The sequence below is a fragment of the Astyanax mexicanus genome, chromosome 7 (genome assembly GCF_023375975.1).
Source record: "Astyanax mexicanus isolate ESR-SI-001 chromosome 7, AstMex3_surface, whole genome shotgun sequence".
Lineage (NCBI taxonomy): Eukaryota > Metazoa > Chordata > Actinopteri > Characiformes > Acestrorhamphidae > Astyanax > Astyanax mexicanus.
In genome coordinates this window covers 15894883-15918977 of record NC_064414.1, presented here as the reverse complement: position 1 = coordinate 15918977, position 24095 = coordinate 15894883, and the positions used below count along the sequence as shown (strand labels likewise).

The 24095-nt window shown below is 38.9% G+C and overlaps 1 protein-coding gene across 1 annotated transcript in view; it reads right to left on the bottom strand.

The window, feature by feature from the left end:
• hcrtr2 (hypocretin (orexin) receptor 2) overlaps positions 1 to 24095 on the bottom strand; it is a 68135-nt gene that overhangs the window by 8548 nt on the left and 35492 nt on the right. The window contains exons 2-4 of the mRNA XM_007239619.4: positions 22585 to 22763; positions 18746 to 19001; positions 724 to 839 (exon numbers count right to left, since the gene is read on the bottom strand). Of these exons, the coding sequence (XP_007239681.2) occupies positions 724 to 839; positions 18746 to 19001; positions 22585 to 22763 (551 nt within the window). The remainder of the gene's footprint in view (positions 1 to 723; positions 840 to 18745; positions 19002 to 22584; positions 22764 to 24095) is intronic.

The following is a 24095-nucleotide window of genomic DNA, read 5'->3' as shown; positions in this document are numbered from 1 at the left end:
GTCTAATTCACTAATTGTGAGTGTGAGTGTGGCTGCAGGTTTTCATGCCAAACAATTAGGAGCACACCTCATCAATCTGATCAATTATTTATAGACTGATTCCAGCTGATTAGACAAGTGGACTCAAGTAGTTTTACTTAATTGGAATGAAGAAATGGTTGCTTTTACCTCTCTTATCACACAAAACTGTCATTTGGTGACAGCTTTATTTACATGATTTGCTGACAGTAAGATTCAATCTTTATTTTTTAACTGTCAATTCAGAGAGGGCAATGTACTTCTTTGTGGTTTGAATATTTTTTTAAAATAATTTTAAAATTCTATTAAGAACAACTCTATACAGAATCTATACACAGATTCATACACCACTCATTTGTGCTGAAATTATCAGATATGTTTCAGCCCATACAAATTTGTTTTAAATGAAAAGCAACACATTTTAACCGATTAAGTCTTAATAGTGCAGATTTAAACAGTCTATGTAATACTGAAAAAGAGTATTATATGGTAAAATGCTATTACAGTTGCCTATTCATAAACTTGAACAAATGTCTAGGCTATAGGTAGAAATAATTTTAAAAATATTTAAAAAATTTCATGATTTGTGCCCTGTAAAACTGATGTACACCATACCTCATTTTATTGAACACACATTGAAACATGGAAACATGCCCCAAACTCACAATATTATTTACATTTTATGAGGTGAAAAGCAGAATTTACCTGTTGACACCAAAGCTTATGACAAATCTGGATGTATGCCAAGACCATGAGGCACAGTGGAGCGAAGTAGGTAACGATGAAGAAGCAGGTGTGGTAGATCTTGGGATAGATCTCATCTGCAACCGAGAGAACATTCACATTCACATCACAGCTGGAGAATGTGTGTCTCTGCAAAGCAGAAAACAAAAGCATAGCATTCCTGTTCCATTCAGACAACTGTCTGCTAAAAAGAAATGACAGAGGTGAAAGCAATTCAAAAAAAGAAGAAAACTCATGGGTGAGCAATTTTAGATGCACCAATTAAGGGAGAACAGAATCATTTCTGTCTACCCACAGAGAAAACTGGTGTTTGCTGGAGTTCTTCAGGTACAACAACTAAACACATCAGGCAGCTCTATAATCAATACATAATGCTGGAAATGAAATTATTTTATTCACAACAAAAAACCCCTCATTTCAGCATCAGCAAAGTGTGTTTTAAAGGAAATGAATGCTCTTTTCATTTTACAAAACCAAAAGATTTCTTTTAAAGTAAACATTTATCAGTCTAATACAGTCTTTTAACACAAATGACCAGCTTTGGGAGGTAACTTTAAAACTGAAACACATGAGAGATTATCTGTGAAAATGCCATTATAAACTAATCCAGTGGATTACTATTATTATTTTAGAGTGATTGGATTACTTTTATTTACTTTGGTATTCTTGCCTTTTCAAAGATATTTAAAGTTCTGTTGTATGTTTTGTGCTGATTTGCGAGAACATCAGTTGATTGTGGTCTTGGTCAGGATCTAATGAACCATGCTCTGGTTGGTTGCAGGGTGAAAACACTTTTCTAGATGGTTCAGACTTTTAGAGCAATTACAGGAAGTTGAGTCAGTCTTTAAACAAAGCAGAGCAAAAATAATTGGTGTTGTGCTGAAATCCCACTCCTCTTAGTGAGCAGACATGTCACACAAAAGTATGGATACAAACACAAGACTGAAAATGTATTATTTATCATTTATTTAAATAGTAAAGTATAGTACAGGGAATTGTGGGTAAACTGAGATGCTGGTGCTGTTGTTCTCCCACTGCACACGGTCACTCAGGTTTGTGGACGGTGGAGTAGGTGGATGCCGGTGTTTCAGGGAGCCTCCGTGTCTATGTTACCTTCTGGCTCTCTACCTTTAGTAAAGCCTTTTTATTTAGATCTGCTGGAGTCATTAAAAAAACTAATTCCATTTCTCTGCCTTTCTGTCTTCTCTATCTTTCTCTTCTATATGTATGGAGATGCAACATTCTTGATGTTCCCAGCCTGGCTCTCCACTGCCCACTGTGTCATAAATTACTACCTGTTAATTAGCTATAGCTCCATATTATCTCTCTGTACTGTTGTCTTGTTCTGTAATTGGTTTGTACTGTGTGGGTTAACCTGAGGGGGATGGGTTTCTCTGACTGATTCTTGGTTCCTCTTAATGTTAGGGAGTTTTTACTTGCCACTGTGTCCCACATTAACTGGCATTTCTGTGGTGCTGCTCATAAGCAGTGTTGGGCACGTTACTTTGAAAAAGTAATTAGTTATAGTTACTAGTTACTGCTCCCAAAAAGTTACTAACTGAGTTACTCCACTACAAAAGTAACTAGTTACCAGTAAAAGTAACTATTGCGTTATTTTTGCATACCTAGTTTTGAGCCGCCCCACCAGCCCAGCTGAGGTTCAGTATCCCTTACATTTTAAGACAGGTTTACAAGAAATCTAAAACAACCACATGTGAACCACTTACACACTACAATTAGATTATCAGAATCTGATAGGCCTACCTTTGTTGACATTGACATTCCTACATATGTAATTCTTATAATACAGCCTAAATGAAAACACTTTTCTAGATATTAAGTCTTCACTTTTCTGTCAGGGATGCATTTTTTTTATTCAATGGATTTAAAATTGAACAAAGGGTGCAAAAATTCTGTTACTAAAGGACATGGACCAGATACATTCCATCAGTGAATCCATTCCTCAATAAAGTATGCAAAACAGTACATCAACAATGGATTTCATGTAGCAATGTAATAATGTAAACAATTCACTTGTTTCTGTCTAATACACTGCTGGATTTACATAATGATTGAGTTATGGTCCACAGTGGGCTAAGGGATTTTAACAGGTAAACTCAGTAAAGGATTGTTTATTAGCTGATCAGTTGGATCCGGTGGAAAACACACAATTTAGAGGCAGTGATTAGAGTTCAGAAACTGCTTTAAACTACCAACATAAAGTACTGTACTAAATTCTGGCTATCCTCTACATCCAGCTTCTAGCTAACTAGTTAGCTAACTGTATTTTTGTTTATTATAGGTTACAGTAAATCCTGCAATCCTAAATTAGTAAAAACAAGTAAAAACAAATAATTAGTTACTGGCTGATCAGGTACATCAGGGCAGGTTGAACATTATATATATATATATATATGGGTTTGATCTGTCTGTTTTGATTGGGAGACGAGTCTTTTTAACCTGCAGAAACAGCTCCAGAAACAGTGTAATCACAGTTTACATGGTTACATTTCTTTTAGAAAAATCGCCATATATCCAGATATGTTTTAACGTCAGCTGCTCCGACTAGCTGCCTGAACTCACAGCGAGGGGGGGGGCTTCCCCACATCGACCCCCCTCTGCGCTCCGCAAAACCAGCAAGCTGATTGGCGGGACTTTCTCGTTGAACTGGCACCATGATTGGCGTTAAGAGATTTAATAATCTCTCATTAATACATTCATAATTACTAATACGGGAGGACGGCGAAAAAGATGGGTAAAATATGGTAGTTGCACAAGTACTTCAAGAGGAGTTGGATTCTGACAGCTAGAACTCAGCACAACACCTGGCAAAACAGCTCTCCAAACTCATTACTAACATTCTACAAACCAATTAGTATGAAGTATAGAGAGACTCCACCCACGTAGCTGATAATGACAGGATGTAGTAAAGTTCTATCAAAGTCTGCTTATTAAACTCCAGAGTAAAACCAAAACTAACTGGAACAAATACAGTATTTACAAACACACAAACCCCCTAAAGACTGGAGTGAACTACACTGCTCAAAAAAATAAATGGAACACTTAAACAACACAATGTATCTCCAAGTCAAACACATCTTCTGTGAAATCATAAATAAATGCAGCCAAAACCACAGTAATTAACTTGAAAATCACAGTAATACACTGTAATAATCCACCAATGGACAATCAAAAGGGGGCAGTAGTCATTTGGATTCACTGTGGATTCAACCCACCTACAACCTGAAGAAGAAGAAGAAGAAGAAGAAAAGTGGAGCAGCACTGAGTCCACTACACTAAAATTTAAATCTAATTATATTTTTATGTCAGTAGTTGAAATATTGAAATCAGAATAAGACTGCAGTATGAAAAGCAAGTTGCAAAAGAAACAAAGCTAAGATAAATTTTAACTAGATTTAATCATTTGCCAGTCTGGCCTGTTTAACTTTGAAAACTTGCTCTTAAATGTTCTGTGTTTGTCTGTTTATTTTTCAATTAAGAGTTATATTTTTTTTTATAAAAACTTTGACTTGCCCTGAGAGCCTCTTATTAACATGATGTGCCTAACAAACCAGTTTGGTGATTTGGTGTGTATACTAACTTTCATTTTCATTTCTGTTTGGTTTCTTGTCAGAATGAATCCTGACTCCAGAAAGTGCAGTGAAAAGTTCAAGACAGGCCAGAAAACTGGAAGAACTGTAAAGCAGAAAACATCAGATATGAATCCATGCGTCGTTTCTTTCACAAGGGACTTCAGAGTTTGATTGGCAAAACAATTAAACTAAACCCTTGTTCTTCACATATTAAAGAAAAATAATAATTAAAGAGTTGTGTTTGCTGTGTCTCTGCAGATTTTATTGAACAATAAATAATGTCATGCAGTACATGGCATTAAAGAAATGCTTATGTTTAACAGTGATTTAATACTGACTACAAAATAAGGATGGCAACAACCTTTGTGCAAGGAGGAACAGGAGGAACAGTGCAAGAGCCCTGCAAAATGACCTCCAGCGGCCACTAATATCCATGTTTCTGCTCAAACTGTCTAAAATAGACTCCATGAGGGTGGTATGAGGGCCCGACGTCCACAAGTGGGGCATGTGTTTACAGCCCAACACTGTGCAGGCTGATTGGCATTTTCCAGAGAACACCAAGATTAAACACCCTGTGCTTCTCATGGATGAGAACAGGTTCACACTGAGCACATGTGACAGACGTGACAGAGTCTGGAGACGCCATGAAGATCATTTTGCTGCTGCAACATCCTCCAACATGACCGTTTAGGCAGTGGGTCAGTAATGATGTTGGGAGGCATTTCTTTGAAGGGCCTCACAGACCTCCGTGTGCTCGCCAGAGGTATCCTGACTGTTTGGTGGCAAATGCTCTCTCTATACATTCACAGTTTGTACATTCACAATTAGACCAAACTATACACACACACACTCGCACGTCTATACTATCTAGTACAAAGCTAATGTACCAAATGTGTAAATATATTGTATGTATAGCTGATGAAGTGGCTTATGAGTTTAGATTTGGGTGCTGCTACTACAGACTGGTCTACTTTGTTTGTAGTACTGTAGTTTGTTTCCAAGTTAATCCCTCTTTAAAGCATTAATCAGGCATTAATTAGCTTTTTATATAATTAGCTCAATTAATAAACTGAACAATATTATAAATAAATAATGGACTAAGATTATTAGAAATAGACCTGGTCTTTTATTGGATCCCACTGAAGCCCAGTTCCCTTTTTATTAATACTTTTTCAATTCATTATTTAAATCATTTACATAAAACCTTACTCATTATATGGAAAGAGATCTTAATCATTTATTTTATTAAAATATATCTCATATGAAACTCATATTAAAAATGGGTAACATTTTACAGGAGGGCATCATTCATAAAGCTACAAAGGAAACCCACAGGATATCACAACGACAGACAGATTTATATGGGCAGTAATAAGCTTATGAAGCTGAAGAAGGACAGCTGTCATAAAAAAAAATATTTTTTAGCTTCTACATCAAGTGACAGATTAATATTGGTTTTCCATAACACTTTTGGAGATTAAATAACATAACATTTTGTGGCAAATTAACTTTTCTGATGATTTATTTGAATGTTTGGATGCAGCTGAAACTAAGACAAGCAAAAAGCAACTTGTAAACGTTGTAAGCATATACTTACCAGTCGCATGCAGAAGGGAAGCTATTATTGTTTAATATTATTCAAGTAAACTAATCATACCTGATGTTTGATAATGTAATCTACACACAATTAAAATCATGTAAAATATAAGAAACAATTAGTTAAATTAACAAACCGTCTACACTGGACCAGAACATAGAGATAACAGTACCTCATGCTGAGCTGACCGTACTCTTATACAGTCACTGATTATTAATGTTTATTATTTTAATATAAGGAGAAGTTATAGGGTATAACTTCAGTTCTATAAGGAATCCCTCTGCTTAAACATTACCATCAGACTCTGCCCTTTAGCTATAGGAGTCAAGAGCTTCCACTCTATCAGGGTTAACGCCCAATAGCCAAAACATTAGGCATGCTGCCTCTGATTGACTAATCTGGGGTGGGTTTCCCGAAAACGATCAATCTTAGCGAATAACGAACGAACTAACGAATGACGTGTGTAAAGAACGAGCCAGTTCTGCGAGTGTTTCCCAAAGACCTTCGCAACGTGAAAATTAACAAAGGAGGTTAAAGAACGTCTTTGTTGACTCCTCCCCCGAAACAGCGCACTCAATCGATTCACAAACATCAATTCAACACTGCCAATATGCAGTATTTATTCACTATTACACCCTAAAAACGTAGAAATGTGTTGTAATCATCAATATTATACTCCTAAAGAGTCATATGACTAAATAAATACTTGAAAATCTAATCTATTTTAAAACATTAAACTTATTTTTTACATTTTTAAAACTATTATTGTTAATATATATTATATTAATAGATATTATACTAATATTATTAATAGTAATATTGATAGTAATATTAATTTATTATTATTCTAATTATTAATATTATAAAAATAATATAATAATTCATATACGTATGTGTCATGGTCAGAACAGAATAGCAGACAAGCGCAGATACTGATAAAAACAAAGTATGTTTATTATAATAATAAACAGATGTAATCAGGGTCGATACAGAAATAAGGGTGATCACCAGTAGACAGAGCAATGAAGACAAAACCATACCATAGACGAGAGACAGTCCAGAGTTCATACACAAGCAATCCAGTATCAGAGATAATCCAAGAGGCGGTGGTGAAAGTACAGTCCAGGTCATACACAAACAATCCAATATCAAAGGCAGAGGCAAGAATCGGCGCCGAGAAACAAAAAGCAAGGTCATACACAAAGTAAACTGAGACAAGAGATAAGTAACGCTTTGTACGAGGATAACCTACAATACGCGGCGTGGTAGTCTGTTTGGCGTGCACCTTTATAGTGCCAGTAATCAGTATTCGGGACTTCCAGGAGGAAGCAGGTGAGGTGTCACGTGATCAGGTGAGTGCGTGATGTCAGCGGGTGGTGCATTCTGGGTAGTGTAGTTGTTAACCTGAGAACCTCCGTTAGAGCTTGGTGTGGAAGGGACAGAGGAGCTAACAGCAACAGACGTGACAGTACCTCCCCCCAAGGGAGTCGGAACGGAACCGGAACGGGGACGACCACGACGACGTCCACCCGACGGGCAGGGAGTACCGGCGGGAGGACCAGGCGTAGCCTCAGAGGTGCCGGGCAGGCGGCGGTTGCGAGACTGGGAACCCCTACGTACCGGAGCCGAAGAAGAGAGTGAGCGTTTGGGACGCCCACGGGGCCTAGGAGCAGGCTTACTAGGGTGACGGGCATGAAACTCGGCCAGTAGAGCAAGATCCAGCACGTCACCGGCGGCAACCCAGCAACGCTACTCAGGGCCGTAACCCTCCCAGTCTATGAGGTACTGGAGCACACCGCCACGCCTGCGTGAATCCAACACCTCTCGAACCGCATAGGTAGACGAATCCTCCCCCTCCACAGCCGCGGGCGGCACGTCATCTGGAACACCCTCAGCAAGCGGACCTGGGACAAGAGGCTTGAGCAGAGAAACGTGGAACGAGTTATGCACTCTGTACTGAGCTGGCAACTCAATCTTATAAGTCACCTCGTTAACCTGAGACAACACCTTAAATGGGCCAATATATTTAGGCAGCAGTTTCCTACAGGCCCCCTCAAACCTCAAGTCCCGGGTCGACAACCACACCCTGTCTCCGGGTTGGTATTGGGGGGTGGTACCACGGTGTCTGTCGGACTGCTCCTTATATTTCCGTAAAACCTCCGAGATCTGCTGATGCGTCTCCTCCCACACCTGCTCACTCCGCTTCATCCAGTCGTCAACAGCGGGAATCTCAGTGGACGACGCTGTCCACGGAGCTAACGGAGGCTGATAACCCAGAATGCACTGAAAAGGAGTGAGACCAGACGTGGAGTTAGTTAAGGAGTTTTGAGCTATTTCAGCCCAAATCAAATATTGTGACCACTCAGAAGCATGCTTGAAACAGTATAGCCTTAGAAACTTTCCCAACTCCTGGTTAACTCTCTCACACTGACCATTACTAGTGGGGTGAAACCCAGAAGTGAGACTCACGTGTACTCCCAAATGTTCAAAAAATGATTTCCATACCCGAGAAGTAAATTGAGGACCTCTATCTGACAAAATGTCCTCCGGGACCCCATAATGTCTAAAAATGTGTGTGTATATAGCTTGGGCGGTTTGAAGAGCAGTAGGAAGTGCAGGAAAAGGGATAAACTTAACTCCCCTAGAAAATCTGTCTACCACTGTAAGGATAGTTGTGTAACCTTCAGATTCAGGTAAATCAGTAACAAAGTCTACAGCAATATGTGACCATGGTCGTTCAGGAACAGGCAGGGGACATAGCTTACTGGCTGGAAGGGTTTTTGGTGTTTTGCATTGTGCGCAGACTGAACATGAAACTACGAAAGTTTGAACGTCAGCTCGCATGGTTTCCCACCAATACCGAGCTGAGATGAGTTGCAGTGTACGTGTAACGCCTGGATGACCGGAAGTAAGAGCAGCATGTGCCCAGCCAATAAGTTGATCACGAAATTGTTCAGGTACATAAGTCTTGTGAGGAGGGCAACCCTCCGGAGGTCGTGTGTTAACCAGACTCTGCTGGATAAGATCATCTAGTTCCCATCTAATAGCAGCTACCTTAACTGTGGGTGGCAGAATGTGTTCGGGTTCAGAAACATGGCATGTGTCATCTGGGGAACTGAAAACACGGGATAAGGCATCAGCCTTAGTATTACGGTTGCCTGGACGAAACGAGATAGAGAAGTTGAAGCACGAGAAAAACAATGCCCAACGAGCTTGACGGGGGTTTAAGCGTTTAGCCGTACGGAGATACTCTAAGTTTTTGTGATCAGTCAAAACGGTGAACGGATGTGCAGCACCTTCCAGCCAGTGACGCCACTCCTCAAGAGCTAGTTTGACAGCCAGCAGCTCTCTATCCCCTATCCCATAATTACGCTCCGCAGGCGACATTTTCTTTGAGAAAAAGGCTACAGGATGAAGCTTAGGCGGTGAACCACTGCGTTGGGAGAGAACTGCTCCGATGCCGGTATTAGAAGCATCGACTTCTACAACAAAGGGTAAGTCTGGATTAGGATGTTTCAGGATGGGGGCAGAGACAAAGGCGGCTTTTAATGTCTGAAAAGCTTGGTCAGCTTCAGGGGACCACTTCAGAATTTTGGTGGCATTTTTAGTGAGCGCCGTAAGGGGGGCAGCTATGCTACTAAAGTTACGTATGAAACGTCTGTAAAAGTTTGCGAATCCTAAGAAACGTTGAAGATCTTTGATAGACTGGGGAACGGGCCAGCTAGTGACGGCATCTATTTTAGAGTCATCCATAAGAACTCCCTGGGAGCTGATGACATAGCCGAGAAATGCGACTCTCTGAAGGTGGAACTCGCATTTCTCGGCTTTAGCGTAAAGATTGTTCTCTAACAGTCTCTGGAGAACTGAGCGCACGTGCTGCACGTGGGAATCTAAGTCTGAGGAATAGATCAAAATGTCGTCTATAAAAAGTGTCGCATATTTGCCAATCATGTCTCTAAAAACATCGTTCATAAACGACTGAAATACTGCGGGTGCGTTAGCGAGACCATAACTCATGACTAGGTACTCGTAGTGGCCATTAGTAGTGGTGAACGCGGTTTTCCATTCGTCCCCCTCCCTAATGCGGATCAAATTGTAAGTGCTACGCAAATCAAGCTTAGTGAAGTAGGTAGCTGAACGCAGTTGCTCAAGGGCACATGGAATGAGGGGTAATGGGTAAGCGAATTTTTTAGTAATGGCATTCAAACCTCTATAATCAATACATGGTCTCAGTCCCCCGTCTTTTTTCTTTACAAAGAAGAATCCAGAACCGACGGGGGACTTTGACGGCCGAATGAAACCTTGCGCCAAAGCTTCAGTAACATAATCACGCATAGCCTTTTCCTCATCGAGCGTAAGGGGGTAGACTCTAGCTTTGGGTAAGGTGGCACCCTCCACTAGGTCAATAGCACAGTCATAAGGACGATGCGGAGGCAATTTTGTAGCGTTATCTTTGCTAAACACTTCCAAAAAATCTGAATACTCAGCGGGTACAACAATGTGATCAGAAACGTCAGGACTCTCTACTGAAGTAGACTGAATGATTAAACTATCCAAAGCTAGACAATGTTCATGACAATGAGCAGACCAAACCGTGATATCCCCATCGCGCCAGGAGACAGTGGGATCGTGGGTCTTCAGCCATGGCATGCCCAGGATAACTGGATGCTCGGTGCAGGGAAGCACGAAAAGTGGTAGTTCCTCAAAATGAAGAGCGCTGGCTTGTAGAGTGATGGGCAGAGTCTGCAGGGTAACCGGCTTGGAGCGGACAGTCTTTCCATCAACAGCATGGATGGCTAATGGACGTAGAAGTTCTCTGGTGGGCACTCCATGCTCCTTAACTAGGTCCTGGCTGATGAAGTTCCCCTCCGACCCGGAATCTACAAGCGCTGGGACAGAGAGCATACCAGTAGGTAACATAATATTTACAGGCAAAGAAAAACATTTAGAGCGAAGGATTGTGTTGTGCTTACGTACCACGTTAGCGCGTGGAGAGCACTCCACGCGCTGTCCCAGGGCTGGAGCTTTCACAGGTCGGGTCAGGAGACCACACTCAGCCTTGAAATGCCCGGCCTCTCCACAATAAAGGCATAGGCGAAGTCGGATTCGACGCTGCCGCTCCTCTGGAGTTAGCCGGGTTTTCTGGATATCCATGGGCTCTGGGGCAGGCAGCGCAGCTTTCTCTGGAGTGGGAGCGCGGGGCAGAGACACAGGAGTGTGTTGAGTGCGAGGACTGGTCTTGGGTCGGCGCGAGAGAAGTTGATCCAACCGGATCGACAGTGAGATGAGCTGATCCAGGGTCAGTGAATCATCTCTGCAGGCTAATTCCCTCTGTACATCTGGGTTAAGTCCGCATCTAAACACGTTGATTAAAGCAGCGTTATTCCACCCACTACCAGCTGCGAGAGTGCGAAACTCCAAAGCGTAGGAAGCCACCGCCTTCTGACCTTGCTTGAGAGCCAGCAAAAGTTCTCCATTAGACTGTCCATAACGCGAATGATCAAAAACTGAGCGGAAAGTAGCCAAAAAGTCAGTGTAACTAGCCCCAGAAAGGTCTTCCCAAATAGCTGTAGCCCACTCGAGTGCCTTACCAGAAAGCCGTGAGATAATAAAACCGATCTTAGCTTTATCGGTTGTAGGCGGTGAATTACTGAAAAACACGGAGCATTGTAAAAGAAAACCGCTGCATTTTTCCGGATCCCCATCAAACAACTCCGGTTTAGAGACAGAAAATCCAGGCACAGAAGAGTTAGCGTTAGGCATACTGGGGGCAGCTAACGGGCTAGGGCTAGGCTCAGTTACGCCTCTGAGGTGAGCTAGCAGCTCAGCTAGTTGTTGCTGCTGCGTGGTTTGCTGGCGGGCTAGCTCAGAAACAGCTTGGGTCACACCAGCGAGCGTTTGCTGGTGCTGACCGAGTAGCCTCCCCTGGTTGGCTAAACCAGATCTAATAGCCTCAGTATCTGCTATCTGATTTAGTTCGGCCGCGTATTCTGTCATGGTCAGAACAGAATAGCAGACAAGCGCAGATACTGATAAAAACAAAGTATGTTTATTATAATAATAAACAGATGTAATCAGGGTCGATACAGAAACAAGGGTGATCGCCAGTAGACAGAGCAATGAGGACAAAACCATACCATAAACGAGAGACAGTCCAGAGTTCATACACAAACAATCCAGTATCAGAGATAATCCAAGAGGCGGTGGTGAAAGTACAGTCCAGGTCATACACAAACAATCCAATATCAAAGGCAGAGGCAAGAATCGGCGCCGAGAAACAAAAAGCAAGGTCATACACAAAGTAAACTGAGACAAGAGATAAGTAACGCTTTGTACGAGGATAACCTACAATACGCGGCGTGGTAGTCTGTTTGGCGTGCACCTTTATAGTGCCAGTAATCAGTATTCGGGACTTCCAGGAGGAAGCAGGTGAGGTGTCACGTGATCAGGTGAGTGCGTGATGTCAGCGGGTGGTGCATTCTGGGTAGTGTAGTTGTTAACCTGAGAACCTCCGTTAGAGCTTGGTGTGGAAGGGACAGAGGAGCTAACAGCACCAGACGTGACAGTATGTTCCTGTGTGTGTGTGTGTGTGTGTGTGTGTATATATATATATATATATATATATATATATATATATATATATATATATATATATATATATATATTACATTTTAAACCAACAGAAATATGTTTTGTACTTTATACTGTGAAGCTCCAGCTCATCCTAAATCACCATCTCAGTTGGGTTTAGGTCAGGGGATTGTGAAGGCCATGCCCCTTTTTGTCTACTAATTCCATTTGCGTCAATTCGTTTTCATGGTTTTAATATTAATCGACAATGTAAAAAGAAAAGAAAAAAAAACATGGAATGAGACGTGTCCAACTTTTGACTGATATTTGCGAGCTGACACACCCCAGAGTTTGCCCTGATGAACGGCCACAATGTTGGTTAGAAGCACCTGATTAAGGAATAATATTAAATATTATCTGCACATTCACTGATACCCTTTACAATACGTGTAGGTGTGATTAAAGACACTGCAGGCGTCCCTGCACCGGATACCAGGGATTTTCCCAATAGCATGGAAATATATTATGTTGTGCTGTAATTCCCGGTCTTGTGGGAACTGTATATAAGTGTGTGTATGCCACATAACAGCCTGATTACAGAATCAACGGACTTGGTGACTTTGCAGCTTTGCTTAGACCGTGAGCATCATCTGCAGGAATTGACTGATTGCATTTCTTGCAGCATTAATGTCAAGACTTCTATCATCGCTAATCTGGATTTTAATAATTTACTCTTGGGTTTGATTGGCCAATTCCAATATTCCCAGTTAGACTACAAGCCACAGTTGGCATTATAATATAATATTATAATAATATAATATAATGTAATATAATTTAATATAATATAACTTATTCACTCACTTACTCACTCGTCAACCGCTTTATCCGTTAAGGGTTTGGTTTGGGGGGGGTGGGGGGGTGCTTGGTGGATGGAGTCTATACCAGCTGGCATCGGGCGGAAGGCAGTATACACCCTGGACAGGCCGCCAATCCATCACAGGGCAGACAGACACAGAGACACATTCACTCACACACTCACACCTAAGGGGCAATTTTTATCCGACATCTAATTATCCTGAACTAATTTCTTTGGACTGTGGGAGGAAACCGGAGCACCCGCAGACACGGGAAATAATATAATATAATATAATATAATATAATATAATATAATATAATATAATATAATAATTATATAGTAATATAATTGATTATAATTAATAGTAATTTAATATAATATAATAATATTAATAATTATATAGTAAATAATTGATTATAATTAATAGTAATATAATATAATAATATTAATAATTATATAGTAATATAATTGATTGTAATTAATAGTAATATAATATAATTGCTTCAAACACGGAAACACTCTTTAATTAACGATCAATCTTAAGTACGAGTTAACGAAGTTCTTAGCGTTACGAAGCTTTCGGGAAACCCCCCCCTGTTTCTTAAACCACACAATCTACTCACTTAGGTACCTACCAACTAGGGGTGTGTTTAAAAAATGTAATCTTCAGTTTAAATCGATCTTCATTTGAATGATACGATATCGATTAATAAAAATCCGAATCGATCTTTAGAAATAGCCCATTTTCCGTACAGTTTTAACATCTCACGTTGAATCTCGCCAGACCATCCTGACTGGAGTGAGCTGGAGGCTGGAGCAGAGGATTGGCACTGCCGGGAGTTTCTATAAAAATGTAAGTCATTTTCTTCTGTATTTCCACTCACTGCTGCCTGTGTTTATCAAACTAGTACATTTAACATTATTTAAGTTGTTTTCCAGTGTTGTTTTCGTTTGCTCTTTATTCAAAGTAAGACCTGACTGGCTGAATCCACCGTTAGCTTAGCAGGTTAGCCAAATCACCGGGGAAGCTAATCTCCCTTTAGCCGGGTTTGCGAGCTTTACACGCAGCCGGTGCGCTAAACTACACCCCCACTGGTGCGCTATAGCACCAGTAACTGAGTGATTTAATGTGTACATTGTGGAATTATGATGGTGTTCTCTATGAAGCTTCTGTTACTAATTCAGATTATTTTGTCCCCAGGGATGAACGTGATTACCAGCCAAGGAAGAGGCTCTCATAACGGTGGAGCTAAACTCCGGTCAGAGTGACCGCTTTTCCTTTAAATTTAATCAGGTTTTCTCTCTTTACATTTATTTATTTATATCTATTTATTTTGCTTTTGTTGTGTTTTTATTGTCACTTTGCTTATTATATTATCACATCTGAACCAGTGGGTATGGGTAAATTTCACACTTTTATTCGCAAATGAATAAGAAATTTATGAAGCATGTTGTTTTTGTTTAATGTCACTAAAATGTCAGAATGTGGCCAAACCTGTATAGAGATGTGACGCACGGTGTAGCAATTAACTAAACTACATTAAATGATATTAAAAGAATATAATATAAACACTAATATTTTAATAACGGAAGTTTAGGTGTCCCTTGTATAATTACAATATTTTATATTCAAACTACAATTTTTATTGTAATTTAAATTTACCTAAATGAATCGGTTTTGAATCAAATCGGGACCTTGTGAATCGGGAATCGAATCGAACTTGGAAATCAGTGATGATACCCACCACTACTACCAACCTAGTATGCAGTGCAGGGAATTTTCTAATTTTAGATGCATCTCATTTCGGATGTGGATGATTCTGAATCGATTCACAAAGTGCCAAATATCCATTCAGACCTGACAGCATGTTCACATTTTGTGTTATGAGCTTGCTTTCTTACCTCCTAGTACCCTAGTACGATTCCATTTCCTAAAGTACGCATATTGTTTGATCTTGCATTTCCTTCATGTTCTTCTAATAACATGTATAAGTGTGCTCATCACGCTGTTTATTAATGCTTATTTACACTGCATGGCCAAAAAAAAAGTCGCAATCAACAAAAAAGGTTACACACTTTTAATATTTTTTTTGGACCACCTTTAGCTTTGATTGCTGCACACATTCACTGTGGCATTGTTTCAATAAGCTTCTGCAATAAGATTCACAAGACTTATTTCAATCCAGTGTTGCATTAATTTTTCACCAGTATCTTGCAGCATTGATGATGGTAGAGTCTGACCACTGCACAAAGTCTTCTGTCCAACAAGAACACTAATTCAATCTCCATATCGATCCATCCACTACTTTCACACAATGTTCCTCTACACTGTTGAAACAGCGTCCAAATGTTGAACTCTCAGACACGTTCTCTCTCTCATAGACTCTTTGTCTGTCTGTCTCTTACACCCACACACACACACACACACACACACACACAGCTGATGGCTGTGGGCAGATTAGAATATGCAGCTTATTTCCTTCGTTATAGCCCTCAGTTAAACTCAAAAACATCAAAACTATGCTGAGATAAACAAAAAGCTCTAACTGTATTGCATATTTTTTTTTCAGATCAAACACAGAACAGCCACAGCATTAAAACCAGCTCTGTATTTACATTACACTGGTCAGCCATTATATTATAATCTCCTTCTTTGTATATATTAATCAATTAATCATTTGAAGTAACTATGCTTTTTTCAAGTAAATAGGAATAATGTGGAAGAGCCTATTAAATAGCAGGATTCTTTATGGATCATTACAGATACTTTACTTTAAAAAAAACTAAGCAGTCATGCACTGAGAAAAAAAAATCCTAGATAGTAGAAAAAGATGCATTAAGATAGATAGATAGATAGATAGATAGATAGATAGATAGATAGATAGATAGATAGATAGATAGATAGATAGATAGATAGATAGATAGATAGATAGATAGATAGATAGATAGATAGATAGATAGATAGATACTTTATTGATCCCCGGGGGGAAATTCTTGGCATCCAGCAGCAGGTTACACAATACACAAAGTTAAAAAAGATAAAATATAAAATATAAAGATACATATAAATACAATCAAATAAGAAATAGAATATACAGTGTAAATGTACAGTCTTCGTGTGTGTGTGTGTAATGGAGATGGAGAATGGAGGTAGTGCAGTTGAACACAATAGACAGTGAACACCAGTTGATGTGCATAATGTGAGGATAACTGATGTCAGCCAAACAGAAAGTGCAAATACACAGTTATATAATAATTTAAATTAAATTAAGCAGTGCAAAAGATACGTAAACAGTGCAAAAGATACGTAAACAGTAGATGAATTAACTAGTGAATGAACTACTAGTGCAAAATATGGTAGAACTATAAAAAGTGTTCTAGGCATCAGCAAGTCTGAGAGTGTGTCCATAGCTGGGGGTGTGTCCATGGTGTGGCCAGAGTGGCCGGAATGAAAAAGTTTCACAGAGTCTTTAGTTTGCTGTGCTGAGAGGAGTTGAACAGTCTTATGGATTGAGGAACAAAAGACTTTCGGAGTCTGTCTGTGGAGCAGGACTGGGACAGCAGTCTGCCGCTGAATGAGCTCCTCTGCCTGGTGATGGTGCTGTGCAGAGGGTGGTGAACATTGTCATTGGTAATCGTTTTATAATCACACCACAGACCTGTAAATCATAATTAAATTGAATGGCTGGGCACATGCTTGTAAACCTGACTGACAGCCTGTCGAAAGTTGTGCACCGCAGTTCAGCACAATTTTACACAAATATTTCCAGTTGCAGCTGAAATTCCACTTTTAATTTTTTCTTTTTATCTGTTAAAAATCCATTTTAAATGCCTGATTAAACTGCCAATTATTGTTGTTTTTCTGTTTTTTTTCTGGTTTTGAGAGCTTGGCTGACTCCGGATATCTAATGCGAGACAGCACGTGGGTGAGGGCAGAGCTGGTTACATCACGGGTCCTGCATTGTTTAAAATATATATATCGTGAAAAAATACATTGCAAAGTAAAGAAATTTCAATATTGTGCAGCCCTATTACATAATTCATTCTGCTAAATTTCTGGAAGTTTCTGGAAAGTACACCCAAAAGTCTGGGCTTAATTTCATGAACCATCACTTCTCTCACCTTGGTATTCTTTATGCTTCAGAAGCATGTGTCACACATTACAAATGATGTATTTTTAGCAGGCTGTTAAATACCTAATATTACCTACAAAAGTGACTTAATTCAATTATTATTTTAAATATTGTAACTCCAAATTAACTTTTCTGATGTGATTTTTTCATTCCTGATGATAATATAAATATCAGCAGGTGGCGCTCTATAATAGCACTATAAAAGGCGTAGTTGATGCTAGTAGTTAAATTAGTCTACAGAAGTATTCTGGTCACTTACTTCAATTCAAATCACAACAGGGAAGCAAAACATAATCAGAGCAGACTTGTCCTCATTCATGGCATTACAGTACGGCACAGTCCAAAACAAATCATTCATAGTTTTAATGTCATCATTGAACTTGAATAAAATGATAGCTAACAATAAAAAATTAACTGCTCTAACATTTCCACTGGGAGAAAACCCTGTCCTGTCTGAAAATTCTGACTCACTTTCCACCTTTGACTTTATATTTTGTTAAGTATTGTTTTATCTTATTCTTCCTTTGTAACGTTTGTGTACTGTGTATACCCGCTGCTGGATGTGCAAAATTTTCCCTTGGGGATCAATAAAGTATCTATCTGTCTGTCTGTCCGTCCGTCTGTCTATCTGTCTTCTCATGTCCATTGTGTGTGTAGTGAGGCACATTAAGTTGTTGTAGGCAACCTTTCATTTTCCAACATTTTCCAATTATTGACTGTTCAGCCACTCTTAATCACAGTTTATGTGAAGAATGTTTGGCTTGATGTTAATGCTGTGTACAGCTACAGTCAGTGAGGAGAAAAGGGTGGAGGTACACGTAAGTCTTTATCATTTTTTTGTTTTTTTAAATTATTTTCTTTTGTGCTTTTGCTGCAATTTTGCAAACAGATAATCTCTTAAAACCATGCAGCCTTCATAAAAATTAAAATATTAAAATATAAAATATATAATATATATAAAATATTAGCTAATACCACAATTCTATCAGTTCCATCAGGTGGGAAGATTTAATGGTAATTTAATGGTGACAGAATGTGATGGTGGGATTATTCAGCGTGCCAAGCTTACAGTCATGTAAAACACCCCAGTACTGAGCTGCAAAGTCTAAAGTCTAACAGTCAATATCAGTACTGGCAGATGTTATAACAGATAAATTAAATTAATATGAAAAAAATTTACCACTTGCTTAAGTAAATTCATTAAATCAAGCAAAGTAAAATACAGCTTCCTCACCTCCCCAGTGTTCGTCACACACGGTGAAGAGGATGGTCTTGTTGGTGAGTTCAGGCAGAAGCTCAGGCAATAGACTGCTGCATTCCATGACAACAGCCTGCGGGATCATTATCACGCAGGACACCAGCCAGATCAGGATGATGCTCTTGCGTGCCCTTTTGGCCGTGCTCTTAAACTTGAGAGGGTGGCAGATAGCATACCAGCGGTCCTGAGCAATACAGCTGAGGGTCAGCACGGACACGGACACAGAGATGGTCTGCATGAAGAGATAAAAAAAGATTTTATAAACTAATGTAAGTACACTAATTCAGAAAGACAACAAAAAGGCAGCAAATACAATACTGTCAGTTCTGACACTGATATGGTTTATTAAAAACCCATTAATAGTACTAAAGTAAGCTTCTACTGACAATTATGGATGATGGTTATTACAGTGCTTTTAAGGTATACACCGGAATCAGCCATAACATTAAAGTCAATTCACAGGTTAAAGTGGAAAAATCCACTGTGAAATGGACTTGGGGTTCAACTTTTGTCGAATTATCCTCGGTTTGCCATTCAGACTGCAAAATTAATTTTATGGAAATGCATGTATATTGTAGAGATATTCTCAGCAACAGCTGGAATTCATGCATTTAGACAGAATTGATTTTGCAACCTGGTCCCCTATCCTACCTGTTGGTTTGTGTTTGTCAGTCTTGGTGACTTAATTTTAAGTGCTCATTGAGCTCCGATTGGCTACCAGTTGATGCTCGCATCAAATTCAAAGCTCTTACAATCGCCTACAAGGTGATGACAGAACAAGCTCCTTCCTACCTGCACTGATCACTCCTGAAGGCTTACGCTACCTCCCGGCCGCTGCGCTCCTCCAATGAACGTCGCCTCGCTTTGCCAAACATTCACACAAAGCAATCCAGACTGTTCTCATACAGAGTTCCCCAATGGTGGAACAAACTACCTTCCACTACCAGATCAGAAGAATCTCTCACTATCTTTAATAAACTCCTGAAGACAGAGCTCTTCAAAGAACACTTACTCTCCTAACACCTCTAACTAACTACCTTCCACTACCAGATCAGGAGAATCTCTCGCTATCTTTAATAAACTCCTGAAGACAGAGCTCTTCAAAGAGCACTTACTCTCTTAACACCTCTAACAAACTACCTACTCTAACCTCATTTCCTTCTTCCCCTCCTTCACTCCTCTATCCCATTATCTCCCTTTGACCTTCTTTAGACCCTATATAGAGATGTTTTTACCTTTACCTTCTATTACTTTTGTACTTCACTATTGTAAGTCGCTTTGGACAAAAGAGTCTGCCAAATGTAATGTAAAGTGTACTGCACCTGGAAATGTAACTGAAGGTATTGTGTAAACAAACAATGTTTTAATCTGTGTACGTTTAAAGTTCTCAGTGCCCTGATTTTAAATGTCAGGGCCTTCGTAATTCAACCAATTAAGCTTTTAGGTAATTTGAGCTAAGCCTGTTGCGAGCATCAGCTAAAAGTGCTGTATTTTGGAACGCAGGGGGAAATTCTACTAAAGCTATTATTCATTACAAAAATTCCCTAAACCCTGATCCATTTTACACAACAGTACTCCTATAGCAGGAAATATATGTATATATATATATATATATATATATATATATATATATATATATATATATATATATATATATATATATATATACATATATTTATTGTAGGACAAAGATATTATTAGGCAGTAAGTCAACAGTTCATTCTTAAAGTTGATGTGGTGATGTGATGTATGAGCAACTTTCACAAGCGTCTAATTGTGACGGCCAGATAAATATATCAGTGCATCTCTAAAACAGCAGGTTTTATCGGCTGTTGGATGACAACCGCTGTACCAGTGACAGGGTCATTATCACCCAAAGCCTCCTGCTGTGTGTGGAGTGAGAAGGCACTCTGAAACAATCCCACAGCAGAGCTACTGTAGCTGAGCAAATTGCTGAGAAATGGAATGTGAGCTATAATATTAAGGTGTCAGAACACACAATGCCTTGCAGCTAGCTGCGAAAGGTTCCAGACACGGGGCACATGCTGACCCAATTAGAACTGAGCTGTTTTCATGCCACAATATTAGGAACTGGTTTTAATGTTGTGGCTTATCAGTGATCAAAATGTCTTAGAACACTGCTATAAGATAAAATGATTTGCCAATCAGTGATCCAGTTTTAGAAACAAGCTATCCACCTTATTGTGCCACGCCCACCATGTCCAGAGGCGGCCTCCACTTTTCTGGATCTCTGTACTGTGGTCAGAAGAATTGGACAGGGGAAGGAATTTACACTACAAAGTGTGAGTTCGAGCCATCACAAACCCATGCCTCTTATCCAAACAGAACAGAAGCCTGAGAGGTGAATCTCTAGTGCGATGTGTGTAACAGTCTGTAGATGGCGCTGTGGAGGAGCATCCGCTATTACAGACTGAAAGCTGCTGAAAAGTAGCCAACACCTGTTTACACCCACACAGCTGTGATCAATTAATACCTGATTAGTATTCATGATTTACTGAAATTTAATTCCTCTACCCAACAGTGTGGTGCAGAAAGCTCATAACTGCTGTTTCTGTTTAATTTTGAATGCAGTAATTAAAAACATATTTTATTAATAATAATACTTAAAATATATAGGTATATATAATAGGTCGGGGCAATATTATATCACAATATTAAAAGACATTTTCACAGTTTTCAATATTTACGGCTATACACATGAAAAAAACAACACTTTTTTAATAACTATCCCATACTGTGTACAGTATCCTAAATTGGACTAAAATGCTTTTTGTAATGAAATATACAGTTGGGTAAGTCTTCTATAAGGATCTTTCTGCGCTATAGAAATGTTACTGAAATGTTCACTGTGTGCACATTTACTGAAGTAGAAGCTAATTTTCTTGTGATATACTTTGTAACATTTTTATTACAATTTTATTTTTATTTATATATTATTTATTAAAATTAATATTCTGAATACATATTTTGGTACTGTCTCTGCCTTATACATCTAATAAATCTAACGATTTTTAGTTATTCATGTAAGAAGGAAAATGCATGATAGAGCATAAATAAGGGTAACTGAAGGATCTGCAGTCATTTTATGAGTGGTAATGAAGCAGCTTAGCCCATCGGGGGTACAATTGGTCAACTGGTATACTTACATTTTCCATCCTTCAGAGTCTCTCATCCTCGTTAATGTATTTTAAATTATTGTCAGATTTAGATATGATGTTCTTATAAAGCGTTTTACTTTGGTTTGCCTTGTGAGCTTCTGTACTCTTTGTCTTATTCCTACTGCAATTGCTCTGGCTCCATTTTCTCTACTGACTAAAAAAGTCTAAACAAGGTGGCAGCTTTCATTTCAGGCAGCTTTTTACTTAAAACAAACTGTTATTATATGGTAACTCCTCAAGCAAGAGTTTTACATACAATGTTTTATTGATTAACGAAGAAACATTATACAGTACTTACTCTAAACTCAAAAAATCCAAAAGATTTAATGGAATTTTTAAGCAAATATTCTGGTCTGAAAAACAAACTACGAAGTCCTTTTTTAATGTTATATAATGTTTTTTAAATTATTTGATTATAACAGTATAACTGTTGATGTTTGCCAAATCATTTTGACAACTTTACAATCATCTTTCAACAGTTTTTTTGAATAATGTAATATACCTATTGTAATAAGTTTATGTTATGGTTTTAGTTTTTTGTGTTTTATGTTATGTTTCATTTAATATGGAACTCCTCTTTATGATGATATCTCAGCTCTGAACATCACTTATTTCACCAACTCCCTTCAACCTTACCTGAAAATAAGGTAATATTCGGCACAGCATGTCGCCCAAGAACCACGTTTCGGTGATGTCCACGACCAGGCTCGCAGGAAGGCAAGTGATAGTGACCAGAATGTCGGCAAAGGAGAGGTTCACAATGAAGTAGTTGGTCACAGTGCGCATGTGATGATTTTTCCAGACAGCAAAACAGACTGAAAACAGAAGAAAGGCGTAAAAAAGAAATATATTAAACCAGACACAATTAGGGTTAAGTGTTATTTGGCTTTACTCTGGTACATTTACTTTTACTTTAAATCTAAATTAGGGAAACCTATCTTTTAGAGCTTAAAAGTACTAAGGAAATATATCAAATACAATATAATATAGTACAATAAAAAAATCCACAGTTCACAGTTTTAGAAAACACACAAAAATGTACAAACTTTAAGTGTTTAGCTTAAACAAAATGAAATAAAATAAAAGTAGCTTTTCTCTAGAAATATATATTAGCTTTTTAGCTGTATCAAAACTATCACAGCTTATTTCAAACCATAAACACCCCTTCAAAATGGGAATGAAATCTCTCTCAAAGAAAACAGTAATTAGAACTGAGCCCATTTCATTAACACAGCAACTCAACCAGATCTATAAACGAGACTTAACACACTGTTGGAACAAGTCATTTAAAGATTGCACACTGAAATGAGTACAAACACACCAATGCTCTCTCTCTCTCTCACACACACACACACAAATTAAAAAGTGTTGCAGGTCTGTACGATGCCCTTGTGCAATGTGACTACGTGACTAGCCCTTTCTTACACTGGGAGTTTACAGTTCAGTGTCTGCAGGAGAGCAGGACTGAGATTCAGGCAGACCAGAGGAACGGTGGAGGCAGAAATCTTCATCAGAGATCTAACACTGCTTTACCCGGCCATAGCGGGTCTATCTGACCTTGGCAACTGTGTCCTCTCCCAGTCCAAACCACAGAGAACGAATGAGTCCCTGAACGTTAGGTACATCACACTCAGCTAGCGAAATTACTTCACTTCAGAAGTCAACTACATCCGTTTAGTAGTGAAATGCAGTGATAAGTACCGTAACACTGGCTTAGCCAAAATATTATATCTTAGCCGCACCCCTATTAACCATTTTTGCATATGACATGGTTTGTGATGTTTCATTCATGCAACATCATAATTAGAGTCTCCTTCGAAAATATAATTGAACTTTTTTGCGCCCAAACAGGGACACATCTAATGATGTATGTGTGTTAACATCCAGTTGTAGTATACACCTTGATTCTTTGTTTGGTAACATTGGGGTCAGTTTCATAGACATGGCAACAATGGATATTCTGAACTTGATCCTAATCTTAATCCTGAACATAAACCAGATCTTGATTTGTTTTTTACTCGTAGAGAACCTAAAGAACAACTCAGTGAACTTATTCAGACTTTTAGTCAAAGGTATATATAGATGAACAGTCATTTCAGGAAGCAGAAGACGAGGATGTAGAATTCACCACCAGTAGATCAGCCTGC